This window comes from Poecilia formosa, unplaced genomic scaffold (genome assembly GCF_000485575.1).
Source record: "Poecilia formosa unplaced genomic scaffold, Poecilia_formosa-5.1.2 Scaffold59, whole genome shotgun sequence".
Lineage (NCBI taxonomy): Eukaryota > Metazoa > Chordata > Actinopteri > Cyprinodontiformes > Poeciliidae > Poecilia > Poecilia formosa.
In genome coordinates this window covers 1,426,187-1,447,134 of record NW_006799998.1, presented here as the reverse complement: position 1 = coordinate 1,447,134, position 20,948 = coordinate 1,426,187, and the positions used below count along the sequence as shown (strand labels likewise).

Sequence of the window (20,948 nt, the reverse complement as noted above, 5' to 3'; positions counted from 1 at the left end):
GAAGTTGCAGTTTAAAAAGCCACACCAACTATGTTCATTCTAGAACTGCTTTGACCTACATGAGAGTCCTGCAATCGACTTCCCAACACTCCCAACTTAATTTCCCCTGAAATCAGCCAAAGTCTGATTCATGTTTCCCCCCTTTAGCATCTATCACTTCACATACAAGTAGGAAAATATCCTCCCTTAATTTAGCCAACTCAGTATAAGCAGAGACCTTCTGACTTGTCTCTGTTTTTGATGATTTCCTGGAAAATGTAGACTATGCTGCTTCATCTGAGCTTTAGTCAAATATCTTATTCTCTGTAAACTAAGTTCATGAAACAAACCTCAAACTTGACAACCTAAGACATTCTATGAAATGCCTTAAAACTGATAATAATCCTTTTATTGATTGTGCATGCAGCAATGCTTTTGGAAAATAATCATCGTAGAAGTGAAGAGGGTCCAGTTTTCAATATTGGTCTTGCTGCAAACTTTGCTTTATTGTTGTAGCTATCATAACAGAAGTTTCTCAAGCAATCTGTGTAGTTTTTAACATGCCTCAATTAAAAATAAGAAAACTGTGGCATGCATTTTCCTTCAGTTCCTCCTTGTCTGCTTTCTCTGGTATATCTTTCTGTGGTGCAGATGTAGAAACTATTCAGAGGCTGACATTTCTGCAGTTCTGGAAACATTTGGGTGTGGTTTCTTCACTGAAGGAACAGTTTGTTGAGTAGAGACATTTTTGCAAAAAAGAAATCACTTTTAAAGTTTTTCTTTTTTTTTATTCAAACTTTCATGTGGCTTGTCTTTGCTGGAAGATTTACAATGACTGCTTACTGTTTTGTTCCCAGAAATCAAAATTTGCTTCAAATGTCTGGATCCAACTGCGGGATCCTGACTGATTAGCAAAATGACTCAAGCTCTGTCAGGTTGGAAGGAGAGACTCTGTGAACATCAGTTTTCAAATGTTTGACTGAGACATTGCTCCCTCAAGGGTGACTGACCTACAACAGATCGATGGAGCACATCTGTATTTTCTAAATAATTCAACAAAGGCATAAAAAATTTTCTGGAATTGGACAAATTTGTGCCTATATTATATATTTTATATTTATATATGCTGTGTAAGCATACATCTCTGCTGCCACCAACTGTTTTGGAGGGGAACTGCTTGTTCTGGCCCAACCCTTGTCTCCGCCCCATGCATCACAGTAGCGATGTTGTGATCAGAATGATGTAGCTTTAATTCTATGGATATATAGAAGTGAACTTATGTTTTTTTTTTCTCGTTTGTTTTCTTTTCATTCTTTTTTCTTTTCCAACGATGACTTTCTTCTTGCTGTTGTTCTTTTGAAAGATTCGTTCGCCTTGATTAAAACATGCAGTTTGGAATTCTGGCATTCAGAAATGTAAGAATATCATGGTGAAAAATATGTCTCTGAGAAATGAACACCCACAGTTTTAGTCTTTATCAGGTTAAATAAACCTAATTATTGGTGTTAATGTTTTACGGCAACTTCCTCCTACCTGCCCGCCCTCCCTCCCTCCTCAGAGCGGGGAGGTCGGAGTCGGGACTCCCTCTCCGCTGCTCAGTGGTGCTACAGATGCAGCAGCGGAGCGGAGCGCCACGCTCAACGTCTGACATTACACACGGATCTCTACACGTTTTCTGGATTTGGGAATCAAACAAAGTGGATGACCTGGGTGTATAAGGTGAGTGCAGGCAGGTCCGTCTTGTTAAACTTGACGCGGGTAGGTTTGAATCGGGGCTCATTTGGGAGATATTTTAATTGGGAAGTTCGGGAAAGCGATCACATGGTGGGATGAATTGATCCGTGATCGGGAAATCTGGGTCATTAATTTTCTCTTTTTTTTTTTTTTTTTACTCTTTGCTTGTTCTGGTTTGTGATTTGTACACTGTATTTTCGTCAGAAATATAATTAATGATATGAACTCTATATGCTGATAACACAACGACCTCCCTGCTGGAGGTCATTTAAGTGTTAATGAATTATATATTTTTTTATTTTACTTGTTTTTCCTTCTTTAAAGAATGTTTGTCTTTGCATGGGTTGTCTGACATCTTTATGGCTTGTGCCTGTGAAGCAACGAACAAGCCATAAAGTCATACAGTTCGTGCCCTGTAAAGTCATTTCTCCCGGTCAGGATGACTGTGATTGGTTTCTGGCTGTGCATGTTGTCCATAAACACAAGAGCAGGACTTCGACTTGAGCCAAACAGATTTTTTTTTTCTGAAAAATTGACAAGTGCATCAATGCATCTTGTGCGGTGTAAACCAATCCACAGACCTTGACGCCCAGTTTAGCTGGCTGGTATGAAGAGAATGGGGTAGCTGACTGACCCCTGCGCTCTCATTAGGGCAAATACAGATGACATGAGGCAGTAGGTTCACAGCTTTGTAGGTTTGACCTGAAATATATCCATCTGTTTTCCAAACCTCCACTGTGGGTATCTGCTGACTTTACTACTTTTTTTTTTTAGTTCTTTACTTGCGTTCATGCAGATAAAGAACTAAATAATGCATGTTGTTTCCCAAACAGAAGACTAGAAGCTGAAGTTTAAAACAACAGAAGGAAAATAGGTATGGCTGTTATGCAATCTACACACTTCAAAGTGAACAGATTCTCCTCCAAGGACAGAACCATGTGGCCTCCGGGGTCCAGTGTGTGACCCATCTCAACCCATCGTATGCAGACTTTATTTTGAATGAGTGTCAAGAGTTGGTTTGAGTGGGATCAGGAGCATAAACAACTTAGAGGCCAGACTAAACAAACCACACGTGTCTCTAAATAAATTTATCCTGACTTTAATAGGTGAGCATGTGTCGTTTTGATCGACTATGTAATTCTGTTTCATGCAGATCATCTGCTGGGAGTGCTTTATTCTCACTTTCTTGAGGGAGAGATGATCTTTTAGTTGTGCTGAGAGACACTTCTGTAGTAAAAAATAAAGACTGACGCAGCAATAATCTCTCCACAAGGTTCTCACAGCAGCTGCTCAAGAGCTTTTGAACACATCAAGGGATTTTTCTCAGCAGATGAGTTAACCTACTTTTTTTTGACAACTTTAAAGACTTAAGTGACAGCTTTAAATGTAAATTGTGTTATTTTCTTTTCAGGTTAATCAATTTTCAGGCTCTTGTTAGGGTGATTTGTCTGGAGACAGATTTATTTTGATCTCTTTGCTCTTAACTTTTAACTCTGTAAATTTGACTGACATTACAGTGCCTTGCAGAAATATGCATACCATTTTTCTCGACAAATTTTCCGGTCGAGTGCATTTTTATTTGGTCTGATTTCAGGGGGGTGAATACAAGTGGATGCCACACGGTTCAGCCTTTTTTCTCCAACCTCTTTTAACAATTTTTCACTAGTTTGTGTGCATCTCATCAAATGCCAAGGTTTGAGGTTGAGAATTTGAAAAAAGTTGAACAAATATTAATGCAAGGAAATGAAAAATTATATGTGAAAAACAAATAATAAGCAGTGAGACTTAAATCCCTCATGTTACTGGTTTCGAAGCAGTAATATGTCTGATTCCTGCAGAGCAACAACACATCGTCTATCTCCCTGGGGGAGAGGCCAAATGCAGAGAGCCATTCGCTGCAGTTTTCATCTGAGTCGTCGATGGGAGTCCTAACATCATTATCATGGCTAAATAAAATGCTATTTATGCCTTTTTGCTTGATTTACAGCACCAGAGGGAGCGTTGATGATGATGTTAGGGATGCAAGACAGTACTAAGAAAAACCTGCAGAAACATGTTGATTTTATGACCCTTTACACCATGCATTTGCTTGCTTTGCTTACCCGGTATTTTGTACCTTAATAATCAGACAAAGAGCTAATAAATAAACTTGTCAAAGACCACACGATCTACTGCTTGCAAAGGAATGCCCCAATTTAAATCCTTTTAATTCAATTTTACCATTTTTTTGTTTTGTTTTGTTTTGTTTGTGCTGTTGAGTACATTTTTAATCTGATTTGTTTGAACCACATCAATGCCTGCTGCAAAGAGCAAGCAGAAACTGCAGAACATTGTCTGGTTTTAGTTTTCACTTGGTCACTCGTGCTTTTTATCAGTTAAATGTCAGTCAGCTCCACCACGGCAGCTATTAAGATTTTGTATGTGCCTTCCGTTTGAACACTGCTCTTTAACGGAAACATTAAACATTCGCTTTGTTAGCCCTCTCGGTTACATGTAAAGATCTCCAAGTTATGGTGGGAAGCTCGAGTTTCTAATTAAAGGGGGAAAATGTACACTGCTAATGACATCATCTTCCCTCTGGGTATACAGAGTGTGTTTGTTTGTGTGTGTGTGTGTGTGTGTGTGTGTGTTTCAGATGAGCAGCTGGTTTGAGACACTTGACATTCAGTGCAGTGTAAAACTTCAAACACTTACAGAATAAAACAAACCCACCAGTCATATAATTTGAATTTACAGCTTCTTGTCGCCCATTGTGCTAAAAGTTTGTGGGAACGTTCTAACAACTGTAAGGAGGGGGGGACTATTGGAAAAAGAGCAAGAAATTATTAAAACTTGAGCTCCACAGTTACAGTCTGCATCCATGCATTTAGGCAGACACTATATGTTAAAGTAATAGCCACTGTCACGAAGGACAGCTGGTTGCACGCTCCAGCAAGACCTGCCATCTATTTCATAAACTGGCATTTCTTCTATTTTGTAAACATCGGGGTGTGGAATCTTCTTCACTCAAGTAACAATTTGAAGAGCAAAGATTTTTTTTTTCTTCTTCCCCCTCAAAAGTTATTAAAATACTTTTTGAATATAAACTTTCATGTGGCTTTGTCTTTGTTGGAAGATTTACCATTACTGCTTGCTAGTTTGCTTCCAGAAGCTAAAATTAGGGTTAAATGTTTGAACCTAACTTTGAGAATCTGATTGATTTTATTGCACAGTTTCAGGAAAATATGCAGACTCGATAATATTCCTGAACATAGCCGTGACGACATGAAAAAATATGATTATTCCTCTGCCCTCCATGAGCTTTAACATCATCTGTTGGCTTTGAAGGAAGATACAGTCCACATAGTTGGCCAAACATTTCATCATGGATGCATTACACCTGAAATGTAGCATCCTGTCAAATAATGAGTCTATTTTGTGTTGATTGGGATATTGCACACAGTGACATTGTGATAATAGTTGCAATTTAATATAATGTTCACCTCTACTTGTCAAAATCTATCTCTTCTCCTTTATTCTTTGTGAAATAGCTCAAACTCAGCCAGGTTTGATGGAGAGCCTCTTGAGCAGTAATTTTCAATTCTTGTTGCTACTGAACTGGTTTGGACTTTGACTAGGCCATTCTAACGTGTATCAATGAGAGGCAGTATCCTGCAGCATTTAGTCGTTTTCAGTCTTTAACGGGTTCTTGTTTTTAGGTCCATCCAGCTTTTTTCCAACTCAAATGACTTTACTTTCTCTTCTGATGGTAGCAGTATGGTGACATGTGAACGTTCAAGGTGATGTGCAAAAAAACTGGGATATATCTCGGCTGTCTTTCTTGACTCTTCCTCATAAAAACCAGATTCAGAGTTGCCGAGTGCCTGACTAATAGCCAACCTGAGCTGTGGCTCTCTGGAGCTCCTCCAAAATTACTATAGTTACTTGGCTGGTTCATTGTATTATCTTGTAAATATTTTAGACATTAAGCCCAGCTGCTATTATTGCATTAGTTCCATTCCCTCATGGGCTTATGACTCAATCCATAATTCATTGTAGTCAAGAAAATCATGAAACATGATCTGACAGATCTCCATCTCCTGACAGCCTCCATGTGAGTGGCTGACAGCTGTGAGAGCAGCCCTTCTCGCCGCTGCTCTCACATCTTTGTAATTGTTCACAGCCTGACCGGCCACCTCTGTTGCTCTGCCACGTCCCATCAATCCCAGCCGTGGCATGCTGCGTCCATTCATCCGTGAGGAAGATGGCACCGAGCTGGACATCCTCTTCCACGGAGGATGAGCCCGTGGATGCGACTTCACTGATTCATCCATGTGTTTTCGGATTCTGACAGAAGCAAAGGGAGGAGAAGGGGACGAATGGAGGGTTCTCTCTCGGCTGCACTTGGTGCAGTTTGAGGCAAAGCAGGTCGGCTGATTGGTAATGAGAGAAGACAGCTGGCTGGTTCAGTGGAGGCTAACGGCTAAGCGTAAATGGCAGCGAGGAAGAGGAGGAGAGCTCGGTTTAGGGTCTCTCTGTTGGAGTTTCTGGATGTGTTTATTTGGTTGCTGTTGAAGATTTTTTGAAGTGGTTAGGGTTGTCTTAGGAAGATAAAGTTTGGGACCATAAAAAGAAGCATAAGTGTAGATTTTTTTTATTTTATTTTGAAGAGTCTTACTTTGCATATTTTTTACTACCTGTATCTTCTTATTATCTTTGAATATTTATTGTTTTACTGCAATGCAAATATTCCAGAATAACTCTGAAACTTATAGAAGGCATTTCCCATATGTTTATGCATCATTTACTGCATAAACAAGGCTGATTTTAACCTAAATGATGATCAATGTTGAGACTTTATCCAGTGTTGGTGTCTAAACCGATGTTTCTCAAACATCTGGCCCTCAAAATAACCTGAACATAGATATAACTATGGATCCTTAACTTGGATGAACTATACAAACATTGCTGATAAACTCCTTAAAAACAGTGTATTGATGACAAAAACATCCACAATAGTCATTGTGACTTTTGAATAATCCTTCATCCTGTGCAAGCCTGTGGCGACAGTGGAGCAGAACAAATTCCTTTGATCCTTTTTAGAAAAAAAAAAAAAAAATCTCCATCAGAACCAGGCACAATTGGAGCAGCAAACTTGTTTGAGGTCCAAGACAGGAACGGGCAGAAACGGAGGCATTTGTCCAGGTGTACTTTCTATGGGAAGAAAAAGAGAACAGAAGGATGTGAAGATATCAAATACACATATTTATTAATTAATTTGTAAGAAATATTGTAAATTTTAAGATAATTTTAAGTAATTTTAAGACTATTTTAAGACTTTCATAGTTTCTTCTGAATGAATGATTGACCTAGAATTGGAGTTTCATGATCCCACCTCCTGCTGGGCACAGCAGCAGTCTAAACTAACTCACAACAACCGAGACTGTAAAGCATAAAGCTAAATTTGGGAAACATAATAATGTCAGCCACAAATATTTGCTTTATTCATTTGAGGTAAGTTTACTTTTTTCTAACATTTTTAGCTATCTTTTAGAGCCCCTGGAACTTGACGTTTATGTCCTGCAGTGAACTTAATGTTCTGCAGTAAATGTCTCATCCTGTACGTGACTATTATTGTGTTGTTTTATTTTCAAGCAGATTCCTCAGCAGTGTTCAGGAGACAGAACATTCCTGTAAAATGTGAATAGTCATGGTTCTGTTTACTTAAACTTTCAGCTGTGTCAGATGAATTAAGTCAAATAGTACCCGTTCACTGCTGATGCAGCACATCAGCTGCATTAGTCTTTTCTCTGCTATGCTTTTAATAATTAATAACCAAGCTTAACCGGTGCATCATAATTATTTAGTTATGATTATTTCATGTCTCGGAGAATCATTAAAAATGTAAAAGCCAGGCTTAAAAGACTATAAATATGCCACACACAAAAAAAATCCACTGCACTTTTTAAAATGCATGGTTTTTTTACTGACAAATCTTGATTGACTAGCTGCAACTTTGCGCCTCCAATTAAGTATATTTGGGAAACTTTTTCATGTAAAAAGATAAGTGGAACATTTTATGAACTCTGAAGTCAAGCCTTTTAGAACTGCTCTGTTGAGTGGATGCTGAATCAATGCTGACACATTTAAAGTGGTGGAGTGTTGTTCCACAGAGGGAGGGGCTGGACGGGCTTCAGCAGGGTAGTCGCAGAGTTTGGAGACACAACTGGAGCAGCTTTATCCCCTGAGTTTCTCCAAACAAGCTCTATCACAAACACTCACAAGTTAGTGCTAAACTTTTTTTACAACCTGCAACACTGACACGTGTTCAGAATAATGCGCCAAAAGTAGTGTAGGTTTCCTTTTGGCGTGTTTGCGTGAATGAGACGTTTTCTGCTATTACTCGCTTTGATAGAGAGGAACAGGTGTATGCTTTAGCACCGCTGACTACAGTCTGCTGCTGCTTGCTGCAAGCGGGCGTCCTGCTTTAGCATCTTTTAGGACTCTGTTGAGTCTGACGCGAGTGGAAAAAGTGTGAAAAATGTTCTGAATGTGTGAAATAAAACATCTGGCTGCATGCCAGACAGCGCCGTCTCTCTCAAGGACTCACACCAGCAGACCTTAATGAGTGTGTGTGAGAACAGAGCTTCATAATTTAAGACTCTGGCAGATTGAGGGATGCGCCTGGATGTATGCCTCTCCACTGCTCTCTATAAACAACCTCAGGACAGTGAATTCACGGTCACACATAGACACACACACACACACACTGTGATCACTGTGGCTTTTATTGTTGGTCACATAAGCCAGGCTGGCATGCTGGGGGAGCGGTGGGGGCGAGTTGGGGGTAGAAGTGGCCGTGGTCGTAATTTCCAAAACAATGCTGTCTAGAGCTGCTGCGCCTGCTTGTTGTGAGTCAGATTTGGATGTGCTGTGTACAAACTTAGCTCCGCCTCGCTGCACTTTGTTCCCCTCTTACCACACAGTCTCTTCCCACACACAAGTGTCACGAACACCATTCTCCAGACTGGGAGTGTGCCACACTTTTAAGTTTTGCCTGAGCCCACACACTCAATTATTTAGTTAACCTCATGTGGACATGAGAAGAGAGCTCCATGCAGAAGGAACACCAAATTTCTCACAATGGCCTGTGCGGGCAAAGCTCTAAAAGTAGCAACTTACGGACTTTTCTTTCACTAGTTGCTTATTAATGATGTGTTGGCATATTTATCTGTTTGATTTTATATGAAGTTTTTATTCAGTATTGAAAAGTTATCAAGCACAGGTTCCATGTCTGCATGTGTACTGAAGAAGAACCTCTGTATTTAAAACACAACCTCTGTTAAAACGGTTGGGAATTCAAAAATAAACTTTTGTGCTTCACAGCTTTAGTAGTGCAGCAAAAATATTTGCTTAAATCTGGAAACCTCATTGTTAAAAAGAATGAAATTCAGACATGTTTTACGTTCGCTTCCCTCAAGCTCAAGTTTAATTATGGAACAATTCTTTATATATATTTTAGTATCTATATGTATTTAAAATCATTATTCTGGTTCAATATTTACATTTCAGATGACGTTTTGCTTGACTGAAAGCACTGAGTTTTTGCCGCAGTCTTCAATTATGTAAAAGAGAATGCTGTTCAGTCATCTTTTTTAAAGACACTTGCAAGGCCTAAATAGGCCTTCTGTATTAGATAAGCCATGTTAGCAGTCATAAATCTTTGTACAAAACTAAGTATTCTACTTTCATAATCTGTTGAATTGCCCGAGCATTTGGTTGTTCACTCATTTTTAGTGAGGTCAGCACAGAATCATAAAGATATGGAGGCGCGTTGAGGCTGACAGAACTGCTTACATGCAGATCTTCGAGGAGAGATAAATCGGTCGCTTGCTTCAACTTTGTAAAGCCTCTGAACCTCATATGTTAATTACGTCATTTTCGATTTTATTTGCATCAACTTAAGATGCCATGCCGTTACGTAAAAGTGGCATTAAGCCGGTCGTTAATTTGGAAACATTGGCGTGCAAAGCTTGAACACTGTGACTTTTCTTCTAGAAAGCTTTTCGGTGGAAAAACAAACACTGACTAATAAAACTTTATCCGCCAGGACCAGACTGTTCAGTAATCGACAGTAACACCACCCTTCCTAAGCCTTGAAGTAAGGACAAACTTGGCCTGGCAATAAAAGCAAGAATAAACATGGACACTTTATCAAAAAGCTTATCAGAACAAGCAGTGGTGTGGTGCTACAGCATCAGTAAGGTTAGCTGTAAAGCTTAAGGCTGATGACATCTGAAGTCGAATTTTTTAGTAGATATTAGTTTAGTGGACTGCAGCTGCAGATCAGGATACAAAGTATTTATTTTATTTATTATGCTAACTTTTAAAAGCTAAGTGTTTTTTTGCATGAACCCAAAACATTATTATTTTTATTTTTTCTGCGGTTGTAAGTAGAAAATATGGATTTGTTCACTGCGTCGTCTTTTTCCAGCTCAGATTTAGCTATCCATGCTGTCAGCATGTCAGAGTAGAAATGTTTGGTCCACTGAAACCTCAGCTGTCACAATGATGATTTGATCTGAATGACAAAAGAGCAGCCGCAGTGAGTTAAGAGCCCATCTTGTCGATTTTACGGTTTCAGAAGGAGGTCTATTCAGATCGGGGGTCTGTTAAGTCCTCCCAGGTGGCCCTCCTGCTGCTCCACATGAGTGTGGAGCCGAAGACCCAGTGGCTAATGGAGCCTTTGTGTCTGAGGGGAGAGAGTAGCTTATGTACCCCCATGGTTCCATCTCTTTAGCTTTAATTGTCACCATGTTGTCCTTTTCACTACCTGACTAATGAGGCAGAGAAGCCAGATCACTTAACTCTGAACATGGAGGACGACCGTTGTTCTTGGTCATTAATAATGGAGAAAAAAAGCGGCCACAGAAGATGACGCCGTCTCTTTTTCTTCAACGTACTCCTTTGCAGAGTTTCTTAAGCTCAGTGTCTTTATTCCATTATGTTAGTGGGGAATGTTTGTCAGAGTGAAAAGGCAATCAGGATGTTGCCAAAGATTTTGAAACTCAAAAGCTTGAAACTTTTATTGTGAATTTTTATTGGGAAGTTTCTGGGAATTACTTGGGAATTAAGGACAATTTGAACGAATTGCTCCATATCCAAACATTCTGGTTTCCCACAAGAAGACACAAAAAGACATCCATAAACATCTTAAAACAATAGATTTAAACAGATTTATATGAGATGAACTTTACCATGTTTTTATTTTACTCGTCCACGGATTAAGACATTTTGTCAGTGGATACTAAAAGACCCATAAACTATTATACATGAAAAGATTCCATTCCCTACTCCTAAAGAAAGTCTAATTCAACAAGAAAATCAAAATGCTACCTCTTCTTGGGCCTCTGCAACATCCTCCATGTTCACTTCCTCCACCTCCCACTCTGGTGGCCAATTTCTCATTTCACATTTGTCGGCGTGAACCTTTGTGTGTGTGTGTGTGTGTGTGTGTGTGTATTCCAAACTTTTCTCACAAATTTATGTCAGTTCAGATGGAAAGTTACGAATTTACCAACCTGGCAGAAGAACTTTCATCGACCTTTTCCTCACAGGTCAACTGTCTTTCCTCTGGGAATGCCCAGCAAGCTTATTTACAGGTTCTCCTCTCGTAAAACAAACACTTCCTGGATTTTCCTGTGATTGTCTAATTTTTCACAAGAAATGATCTGCCTGCTTATACCTGGCAGCATAACTCACGACAGAATCTAAACACAGCCCTTGTGCTTCCTCTTGGATCAAATCTACGTGGCACAAACAATGCAGCTGATAAAGCTGAAAGGCCAACCTCCCTTCCCTTTACACGTCTCTGTTGGAGCCGTCTGGGCTCCTTGATGTGGGATGACAAAAAACATCTGTTTCTTCTTAAGCTGCACTGGAGGTAGGTATAAGCCTTCCCTGGGGACTGGGCCAAAGCAGAGAGGACAAGAAGAGAGGAAAGACAGACGGAGATGGACAGTGCAGTTTAACTAGCGGAAAAAGGTTGTAAGTTCAACTGATTGTTGCTGGAGATTCAGGGGTTTGTTAGTTTGGAGATGACTTTAGGCTCGGAGACCTTATTTATCAAATAATTACCAAGTTGTACAGTAGAAATCACCAAATGCTTTCTTGCAGGACTGTCAGTTTACGTCCAGTTCTAGAATAAACTCCAGCGAAGAACAGAACAGAACAAGCTGTTGAGAGATGCTTTTGGCTTTTAGCTGACCAATGTACACCAGATTTTTATCAATTTAGGAATTTCTTTGTTTGTCCTGAAATACTATCTTATTGTCTGGCAAACGGTATCATTTATTGTATTTTTATACATTTAACTAACGTGATGGGAAAGTGTAATTTTGTGACCTGCATCTGGTAAATCTACTGAAACGTGAATTGAAAAGCGATTATCAAGCTTACAACTGAAGTGTGCACAATAATAACTTTGGGAAGGACTGTTTAGAGTGTAATATTTGTTGTTTATTATTTTAAGTTATCAGAAATGCACAATGGATGCCAGTGGGATATTCAACCTGTTCAATGGAATCTGACTGCAACTTATTTTCACAAACAACACAGATCACTATGAAATGCAGAATTCACAATTTTTTCGTGATGTATGTTTTTTTGTTGTTTTTTTTACTACTAAGATTATTTAAAGTTTAAGTTGTCAGTAATGGATGTGACTTTTTATTGTTCAGATGCAGCGACAACTGTCGCCAGCAGCCATTAAAATAGTAACAGAGATGCTACTGTTCTGTCCCCTGTGACAGATTGTACAATTTATTAAAGCAATAGAATCACATAAATGGAAAGAAAGTCTTAAAAGAGGGCAAGGAGCCTTACAAAAACCGCTTCAAACTAGAAAAGAGAGACACTGGTGATAGCAACAGCAGTGTAGGATTTAATTTTGGTATCAGATACTGTTCTATTCAGACTTATGCTCTTGTTCAGGTCTGTTTCTGAAATATGCTCTTCCCTACAGTTCTCATCCATATACAAACTCTGTTCATTTGTTGATCTTCTTTTGTTGTTTTTTTAAAATAGAGAGAGTATTTGTGTTTTGTTGATCACACTATGACCCTAACAACCTCCTGACTCATCAGGAAGTCGGTTGCTAAAAAAGAAAAAAAAATAAGTGAGCATATCCAGAGTTTAAACAGATGTAGCCCCGATACATAAAACACTTTTAACACAATACATGTTGGGACAAAAGCTTTTTAAGATTTACTTCAGATACAGGGAGTAACGGTAAAAGGAGCCAGACAGGGAAACAGATTCAGAGAGAGTTCAGGCATGTGTTTACAAGAAGCGAGGGAAATGAGAGGGTAGAGACGGTAGGAGAGTGCAGGGAAAAGAAGCTGGGGTGGTATTATGGAGGAAAAGATGGGGGCGGTGTTCACTGTAGAGATGAGAGTAGAAGGAAAGGGTTCAGAGGTTAATGACAACCTACAGCGGGAGACAAAGGAGGTCATGGAGCACAAGAGAAATTCAAAAGAAGTCTCACGCTTTTCACAAGCTTTCAGATCACAAGAGAATGGGCTGGGTACTAATTTGGCTCATTACGGTCAATGGAGCTAATGGGGCCCCATTGTTCTCCATTTGTGTGTGTGCGCGCGTGTGTGTGTGTGTACTGAGTGTTTTTGTTGCAGCATTTAATCAGTATTTTCTGGAAACATCTGTCTGTTAACATGTCCGTTAATTAACAGTTTTCAGTAAGAGTTAAATGTATGATTAGAAAGTTAGCACTTTCAACAAGCAACGGCATCTAAATGTGATGGATTCCCTTAACGCCCTTCATGTCAGATTCACTGATTGTCATTTGCATTACAAATACAGCAAAGATATTCATTGGAATTGGTGCAAGTACTGATTTAACCAGAAATGTTGAAGCTTCTTCATTTTAGGTGGCAGATATTATCTTAATTTAGTTGAATTAAGCAATACTGCCACATTACCACTGGCTACAGGACCTGGCAGGATTATTAAGGTTTTTTTTGTTATCAAAAGGTTATTTTCAAATGATCACTGAATGATTTATTTATGTCTGCTACTTCCAGTATTTATAAGTTGTATGCGTTTACATTTTTAGTCCTTTACAGTAAAGTTGGCAACACAACTTAAGACTCTGCTCAGGCTTGTGTTTTGATGCCATCAGATGAAAATCAGTTGTGGCGTTGTATCTTTAGCCTCAGATGGGGAACAGAATGTACCAAGGGAAAATCCATTCATCAATACCCCCCAACACCCAAAACTTGAACTGTAACCCCAGTCCCACTTCCTCCCCGTTTTCCACTCATTTTTCTTGCCTCATGCCAAGCCCTGTCTCCTTTTTTACCTCCACACCTGTCGTGAGAAATTTCTCCCGGAACTCTGCCTAAACAATGGCTGGCTTTCCCGAGCTCCAACATCTGGAAAAGCTAACCAGCATGCCAGGGCCCCCCATTCCTCAGGTAATTTACAGTGGCATGCCATTTGACAAGCTCTGCAAGGGGCGTGGAGGCTGAATGAAGTAGATTATGGTGAAACTTAAGCTCTTCTTCTAAAGTTTCAGCAGCACTTATTATTTAGTGGTAGCTGAAGAGTAGTTATACACAAAACAGTTAGATATAGCAAGCTTTTCATATGGAAGTGTGACTATTTCAGCAGGCTGGTTATATTTTAATTTTTAGGGTTTGTTTTATGTATGAACAAAATAAAAGAAATTCAGCACTGATATGAAAGGTTTGGTAGCTGTGGTGCAATTACCTGTCCTTTGTTTTCAATTGGTGATAAATATGAAACAGTTTGAAATAGTTTTCTGTCGTAAGTATGCAGATGCAACTCAATTATTCTGAAAACAAATAAAGGCTGCAGTTTCTCCAGGCAGCTGTGATTAATTTAAATGTGTTTTACATAAGATGTGTGAATCATGCATCATTGAGCACATGCTGCATTTCTTTAAAGCCAGTGATGTTCTACTTTAAGGGGAATCAGCTAAAGTCAGTGTCAGCCTGTCAAAGCTATGCAACAATCAAACATAAGAAATCTAACCCAGCGATCTGATTGGTGTGTGTTTCATTGGTCATTAAAGGTTTTTTGCTTTTCTTCTTTCCGTAATATGGCATTGGACCTAACAACACAACCCATACACAGTTTGCGTTAACTGCTGCCTCAATTTGTTGCACAAATTTGTGAAGATTAACAACATATAAGAAGAAATTATCCCACTTCAGACAGAAATTGATTCAGATTTAATCCTTTGAGTAAAAGGTATTCACAGAGTCAGGAAGCACAAATGCTGAATTACACATGAAAAAGCAGAAAAAACACTTTACAGGCCTGATGTGCAAAGCTTCGTTGGTACAATACTTTACGACATGATATGGTTCTGTTTTTCTTGAAGTGGCAGCTCTGTGCTTCCTCAGTTTGACACATATCTTGATACCTAAGAAATTCTGACTTTGAGACGGGGGTGTTGTCAACAAGACTTCCACGCTTTCCTGTCAGATGTGTCATGTAGATTATTATAACAATGAAATATAAATCATTTTCCTTACTGTTTTTGTTTCATTTGTTGGGAAGGAAAAACTAAAATAGCTGCTGATAACACTTGAAGCTGACCTAAGGAAATTTAAACCCAACAATAACGGCCTTCCCGCTGTCTTGCGGAAAACAATGAGCACTTTCCTCCCTATTTGGACCATAAACCACCTGTGAATTTGGGGTTCTGGTTTCCAGACACTACCACTTATAAAATGGTCTTTTTGCCTTGAGCTGACACACACACACTCACACATGCACACATGCAGACACATGCACACAACTCAGGTGAAAAACTAGAGCAGACATGCAAATACCCATAGCTGCATGCACATCCAGACATACACGCACATGTACAGACACCTGATAACCGTGTTTGAGTGTTTTCTAGCTAAATATACTCCTTCTGCAGAGTCCAGCCTGTTATAAGCATGTGCAACCCGCTTCTTACCCTCTCAAATGCAGAAGCAGCATGAACTTGATGTAAAATATAATAGTGCTAAATGTGGTAACTTTTATGGAAACAGCATGGTCTGTTTGTTTTAGTGTCCCATTTAACTTTTGCAATAACTGGTTAAAATGAAGAGCGTTCAGTGTGAAACAGTTGGTACTTTGGAGGTGTATAGCTTCATTTAGAAGCATTTAGTGGCTTTGAATTACAGCAGTCTGACTATAGTTTTCTGATCTGATTTTTAAGACATCAGTTGATCAGACTTGTTTCAAAATGTAATATATTGTTTGGAAATATCTCTGCCTGTAAAGTTTATTTTAGTCTATTAACTGTAGCAAGCAGCTGAATTGGTGCCAAAACAGATTGTCTCAGTACTAAAGATAAAAATAGCTAAAACAAATAACTCCTCAGAATAAGAAAAGGTCTGGCTCTCTTCCTGTGCAAAAAAAAGAGAGAGAAAAGATAGAAGCAGACATGCCATCATCCCTTCTGGACAACAGAGTCCGTATACGGTTTATTTTCAGTCACAATTCATCCTGCGTTGAGGGAGACTTGCAAGGACATTTTAGATTTTATTTATATACAAACCCAATAGTAATTAAAGGCTCAATTATGTCAGCTTCATATCTCTGCCTGCTGCAGTCATGCAGCTCCTTCTGGTTTTAAATGGGTACAGTCTGAGCAGAGCTAAAGGGACCGCTGTCTTTGCAGCCATCTGGTCTCCGCTGCCTGCCCTGGAGAGCAGCACATCAAACTAAAACCACTCTTTCTCTCTCCCCGTCTCTCCCAGGGGTCTCCGCAGCTGAGGTTAGGACGAGGACGCGATCCGCTTCTTCTCCACCTGCCCATCATTGGACCGAGTGCCCTGGTGCCGGCCACCCTCGGGTCGTCTCATCGGGGACAGGTGCCAAAACAATAAGTCTTGACCTGCCGCCCCTGAGAAGACCTGCGCTAAACAAATATTTGGGGCCATTGTATCTCATTTCACCGGGCAGCCACCACCAAGAAGATCAACAGTGAAGGGTGCATTTAAGAGACGAAACGAGAGAAGCGAAGAGAGGGGGAGGAAGAAGTAACCCTTCCAAAGTGCACCCCTGCCTATTTCTGCCACGCTGTGGGCAGGGAGCATCTTATTTGGGAGCTCTGCTGGCTGACAAAAAAAGCACTTCCCCGTTGCCTGCCTGGTCAGATGCCTGGGTAAATGCTAGATAGAGATATCAATTAGTCTGAGTTCTTCCACCGCCCAACAAAGAGACTGTGAGCTATCTATAGAAAACATAGCAACAAACTTGGACTTTGCGGTCACTTGAATTACCACTTCTTCATAACCCTTTCAGAAAGTTTTGAGAGCTGTGAGAAACAGGAATGAGAGTCGCTGCGATTTTTCACTTTTAGAAACTTCTCCAAAGCCAACAGCAGCTCACTGTGGGGACCGGAAGCTCAGAGCCAGTTTAGAAGCTGCAGTTTTGATGTCTTTCCCAGCTCAGTAAGGTAACATGAAACCCCTCACTCCAATTGGGTCCCCCTCTCCTCTCAGGCTGCTGAACAAGGGTCCGGATTACCTGCGCAGGCAGATCGACGGTGGGGGTCACGGCCGTTCGGTCAGCGCTGTGGAGAGGCTTGAGGCTGACAAAGCCAAATACGTCAAGAGTCAACAGGTGATCAACACCAAACAAGAACCTGTGCTTGTGCCCTGTGCCACGCCACCACCGCAGCCTCGGAGAGCCATCTCTGTCCCCGGTAGCTTGACCCCTCGCTCTTCCCCGCGGCGGTCCAACACCCCCTTCTCCACTCTCTCTGGCTCCTTCACCTCAAAAGACGAAAATGAAAATGATGATGCCAGAAAGGAGAACAGACAGACTTCTACTGACATCAAAACACACAACAGGAGCAACGTGAGCAAAGTTATGCCTCCAAGTCCCAGGACGCCTGGAATCAACGGCCTGGTAGCGCCACACAGTGCCCCAGTTCTCAGAAGGAGTACAGGCAAGCGCATGCTGAGGCCAGACTCCCTGTTAATATACAGGCAGAAGAAAGAGTGCAAAAGCCCCAACAGCTCCACACTGGGAGAGAACAATAACATGGAGTTGAAGGGATATAGTTTTGTACGTCGCCTCTTCCAGGGTTCAATGAGAGAAAAGAGCGGCGGAGGAGAAAGAGTTCAGAAGATGGTGATAGGTGACGAGAAAGCACCCTCACGGGATGGGGACTCTAGAATGTCTTGGACCAACGACAAAGATGTCACAGATGGAGGACCAATGAGTCGAAGGTCAAGCAAGACAGACCAAGAACGCACCCCAGAGTCTATCCAAAGTCCAGGTTTTAACTGCACGTTAGAAAACACAAAGAATGGTTTTATTAATGGCGCCACCGACCAAACAGACATTAGGCACGATGATGAGAGTGATCCATGGAAGCGTGCTTTCCCGATGCCACAGAGAAGGCAGTTTGGAGAGCTGCTGCGCTCCAAGTCAGACCTGCGGTTGCGCTGTTCGGTAGCTTTGTCAGAGCAGGAGCATTTCTTTGACTTCTGTGGACTGGACATGGACATGATAGAGCGTCTGGGCCGGGAGAACTTCCTCTCTTACGCCAGCTCAATAGACACGCTTTCCTTGGCTCTGCGGAGCGTAGGAGGGGACGGCTGTGGCGGCTCAGAGCCCAGCGAGTTTTCCCGTCACTCAGGAGACGGACTGTTTCAGGAAGAACTGGCAGAGCAGCTTCCCACTGGCGTGTCCATCATCGAGAGAAATGCCCGCGTCATTAAGTGGCTGTATGGGTGCAAGAATGCAGCTCAGGAAGGACCCAAAGAGTCAACTGTATAGTATGAGGATTGAAGATTTGCAGTTGGAACCAGAAGTTTGCATACACTGTACACAGTCTTTATATTTCCCCAACATTTGATTTGTATTCTCCCAATATTTTGCTGGATGTTTGGCCCATTCCTCCTGACAGAACTGGTGTCACTGGGTCATTTTTGTTGGCTCCCTTGCTTACATCAACCCTAATTGACATAAAACTGGAAAAGTTTTGTATGATTTCATGTCAAACAGTGAAGATAAACATAAAATATCTCTTTATGCAGTGTATCAAAACATCTGGTTTCAACTGTATGTGCCATGGAATGCTTAACGTTTCTTTTCACATAAACTGTAAGCCAGTGTTTAAGTGCATTCTTAAAAGTACCAATTAAACTAATTAGTAAATTCAACAGATGAAGGATCTAGTTTTGCTCATCAGTCTATAAACCAGAGGTAAAGGGACAAAGCGTACCAGTTTTCAATTTGAACAGTTTTCAGGCATTAAAACAGGATCCATACAGCAGAGGATTAGATTAACATTGAGCTGACTGATAACTTTTCCAACACCAAATGCTAATGTGTTTCTTGTATTACGTGTATATGTACTGTTTGTTTTTTTTTGTTTTTTTCTTAAGTTGTGTGGTAAATACTAAAGAACCACCTACCGGTTCTTTAGTATTTACTCATTAACACTAACAACAGCTTTTGTATAATTATTGCAAGCTTAAAATTTAGCACGTAGTTGATGATTAGCTCAAAGGTTGATGCATTTAACAAGTCTTATGTCTGGAATTTGTAGGACTTTTACATGTTTCTTAGAAGATTTTGAAATACACGTCTGTTCAAATGAAGTTCCTAGAGCTTCATAATGCAAAACTACGGCCTTCATGTATCTGCTTTGTACTTTCATTTAACTAAAATCAGTGTTACTGGCATTCCATGGCACATAGTTACCTTTAGTTCCTTTACTGTAGAACAGCTGATAGTTTCACCTTGTCAGATTTAAATGTTGTATTTATAGAACCTAGCGACTATTTTGTGTGAGTGTGAACTGTCCTTACTCTCCAAGTGTAGCTTGATAGCATCAGTGGGTGAGTGATGTGGACATTATGCTTTACATGTCAAGTTTCTTTTCAGTATTTTTTAAATTGTTTTTGGCAGAACTGGATTCTGAGCAGACTTGAATTCCCCATGAAACCCCTCAAAAGGCACATAGAGGTTTGAAACATGCTTAAAGGTTGTTACTTTTGACAGTAATGCACCCTCGTACTGAGTAATTTAAAAACCACTAAGCTATATTTTTCTTTGTATAAAAAAATTTGGTTAAAAATTTTGGTTTTTAAAAAAGGTAAACGGGGTGTGTGTGAGAGTGAAGTGAACTGTGTACCTCATTTGAATCTGTCCCAGTTGAGTTTGTTTCTCTTTCCTTCTTTTTTCTCTTGCAATTTTAGTCCTTGAACGCAGGCGTTGGAATAAACTCGTGAGACGCTCCTGTGGGGTGTGTGATTGCACTGAACTGGACAGATAGAGGAAATTAGAGAGTGTAAAAATCAGCAGGATGTTTAACACTGAGCTGGATTCAGAAGAACATCAGCATCCAGAACAACTATAAACAATATTTGGCCAAATTAATATTTTTTTACTTCATTTTTTTGAACTGCTTACAAAGGTCAAGAAAATTATTTAAAGTTGAGGTCATTGCATTTCATTTTACGCCGGTCTAGTGACTATTGTGTAAGTTTCTGATTCACAAACCACGATACACATGGAAAACCTGGGTTAATATCCCATCCTGTAAGGACTTTGAACTGGAATCCTTCAAACTAATATGTTCAACTCTGTTTGAAAAGAGGCAGAAGTTGTTAAATGTTGAAGGGAGTCACTTTCACCATCTGTTAGTTTACAGATGTTTAACCCATGCAGCTGGTCCATGAAAGCATGCAGGGGAGGATGAACCAACTTTCCTCCCACTGCTAAGCACACATCCTACCTCACTCCATCCATTTCTCACTGCTTCACACTTTATCTCCCTGAAAGGTCATTCCCATTTCTTGCCCTGGAGGATGCCACTGCAATCTGTTAAAGTATGTGGAGGTTAGCCTGCGAGGACTCGTGTGCTGAGCGCTAACCAAAAATGATGGGCTTAGTTTATTTATACATGTCATAAATTAAAACTTGCAGCCTTGATGTTTTTCTGTATTTGTCACGAGCACGACACACTTCTGAAGCGGCTTTTACATAGACCTATTTTTATTGCATGTTTACAAAGTGGCTCTAAAATTTGGTGTATATGAGAGAGATTTGTTTTTTATTCAAAAACAGTTTTGTGTATGATGTACACATCTAATAAAAGCAGAAAAGAGAAACCAATTGTGTTGTTTTCCACTGTTGTCGCTTACATTTATTTCACAGGCGTTATAGAGCAAAATCCACACTATGAAACTTTA

General features: G+C 40.2%; 1 protein-coding gene across 2 annotated transcripts; it reads left to right on the top strand.

The window, feature by feature from the left end:
• The first annotated feature begins 1,559 nt into the window (after positions 1–1,559).
• On the top strand, positions 1,560–20,871 carry fam110d (family with sequence similarity 110 member D). 2 transcript variants are annotated; one of them, XR_001662351.1, is made up of 3 exons: positions 1,560–1,698; positions 16,494–19,808; positions 19,850–20,871. XR_001662351.1 is itself a non-coding variant. In XM_007553833.2 (2 exons), the coding sequence occupies exon 2, from the start codon at positions 17,200–17,202 to the stop codon at positions 18,523–18,525; it is 1,326 nt and encodes a 441-aa protein (XP_007553895.1). In that variant the 5' UTR covers positions 1,560–1,698; positions 16,494–17,199; the 3' UTR covers positions 18,526–20,871. The 2 variants fall into 2 exon arrangements, 1 of the variants encoding a protein (XP_007553895.1); XM_007553833.2 differs by having other exon boundaries at positions 16,494–20,871.
• Positions 20,872–20,948: the final 77 nt, after the last annotated feature.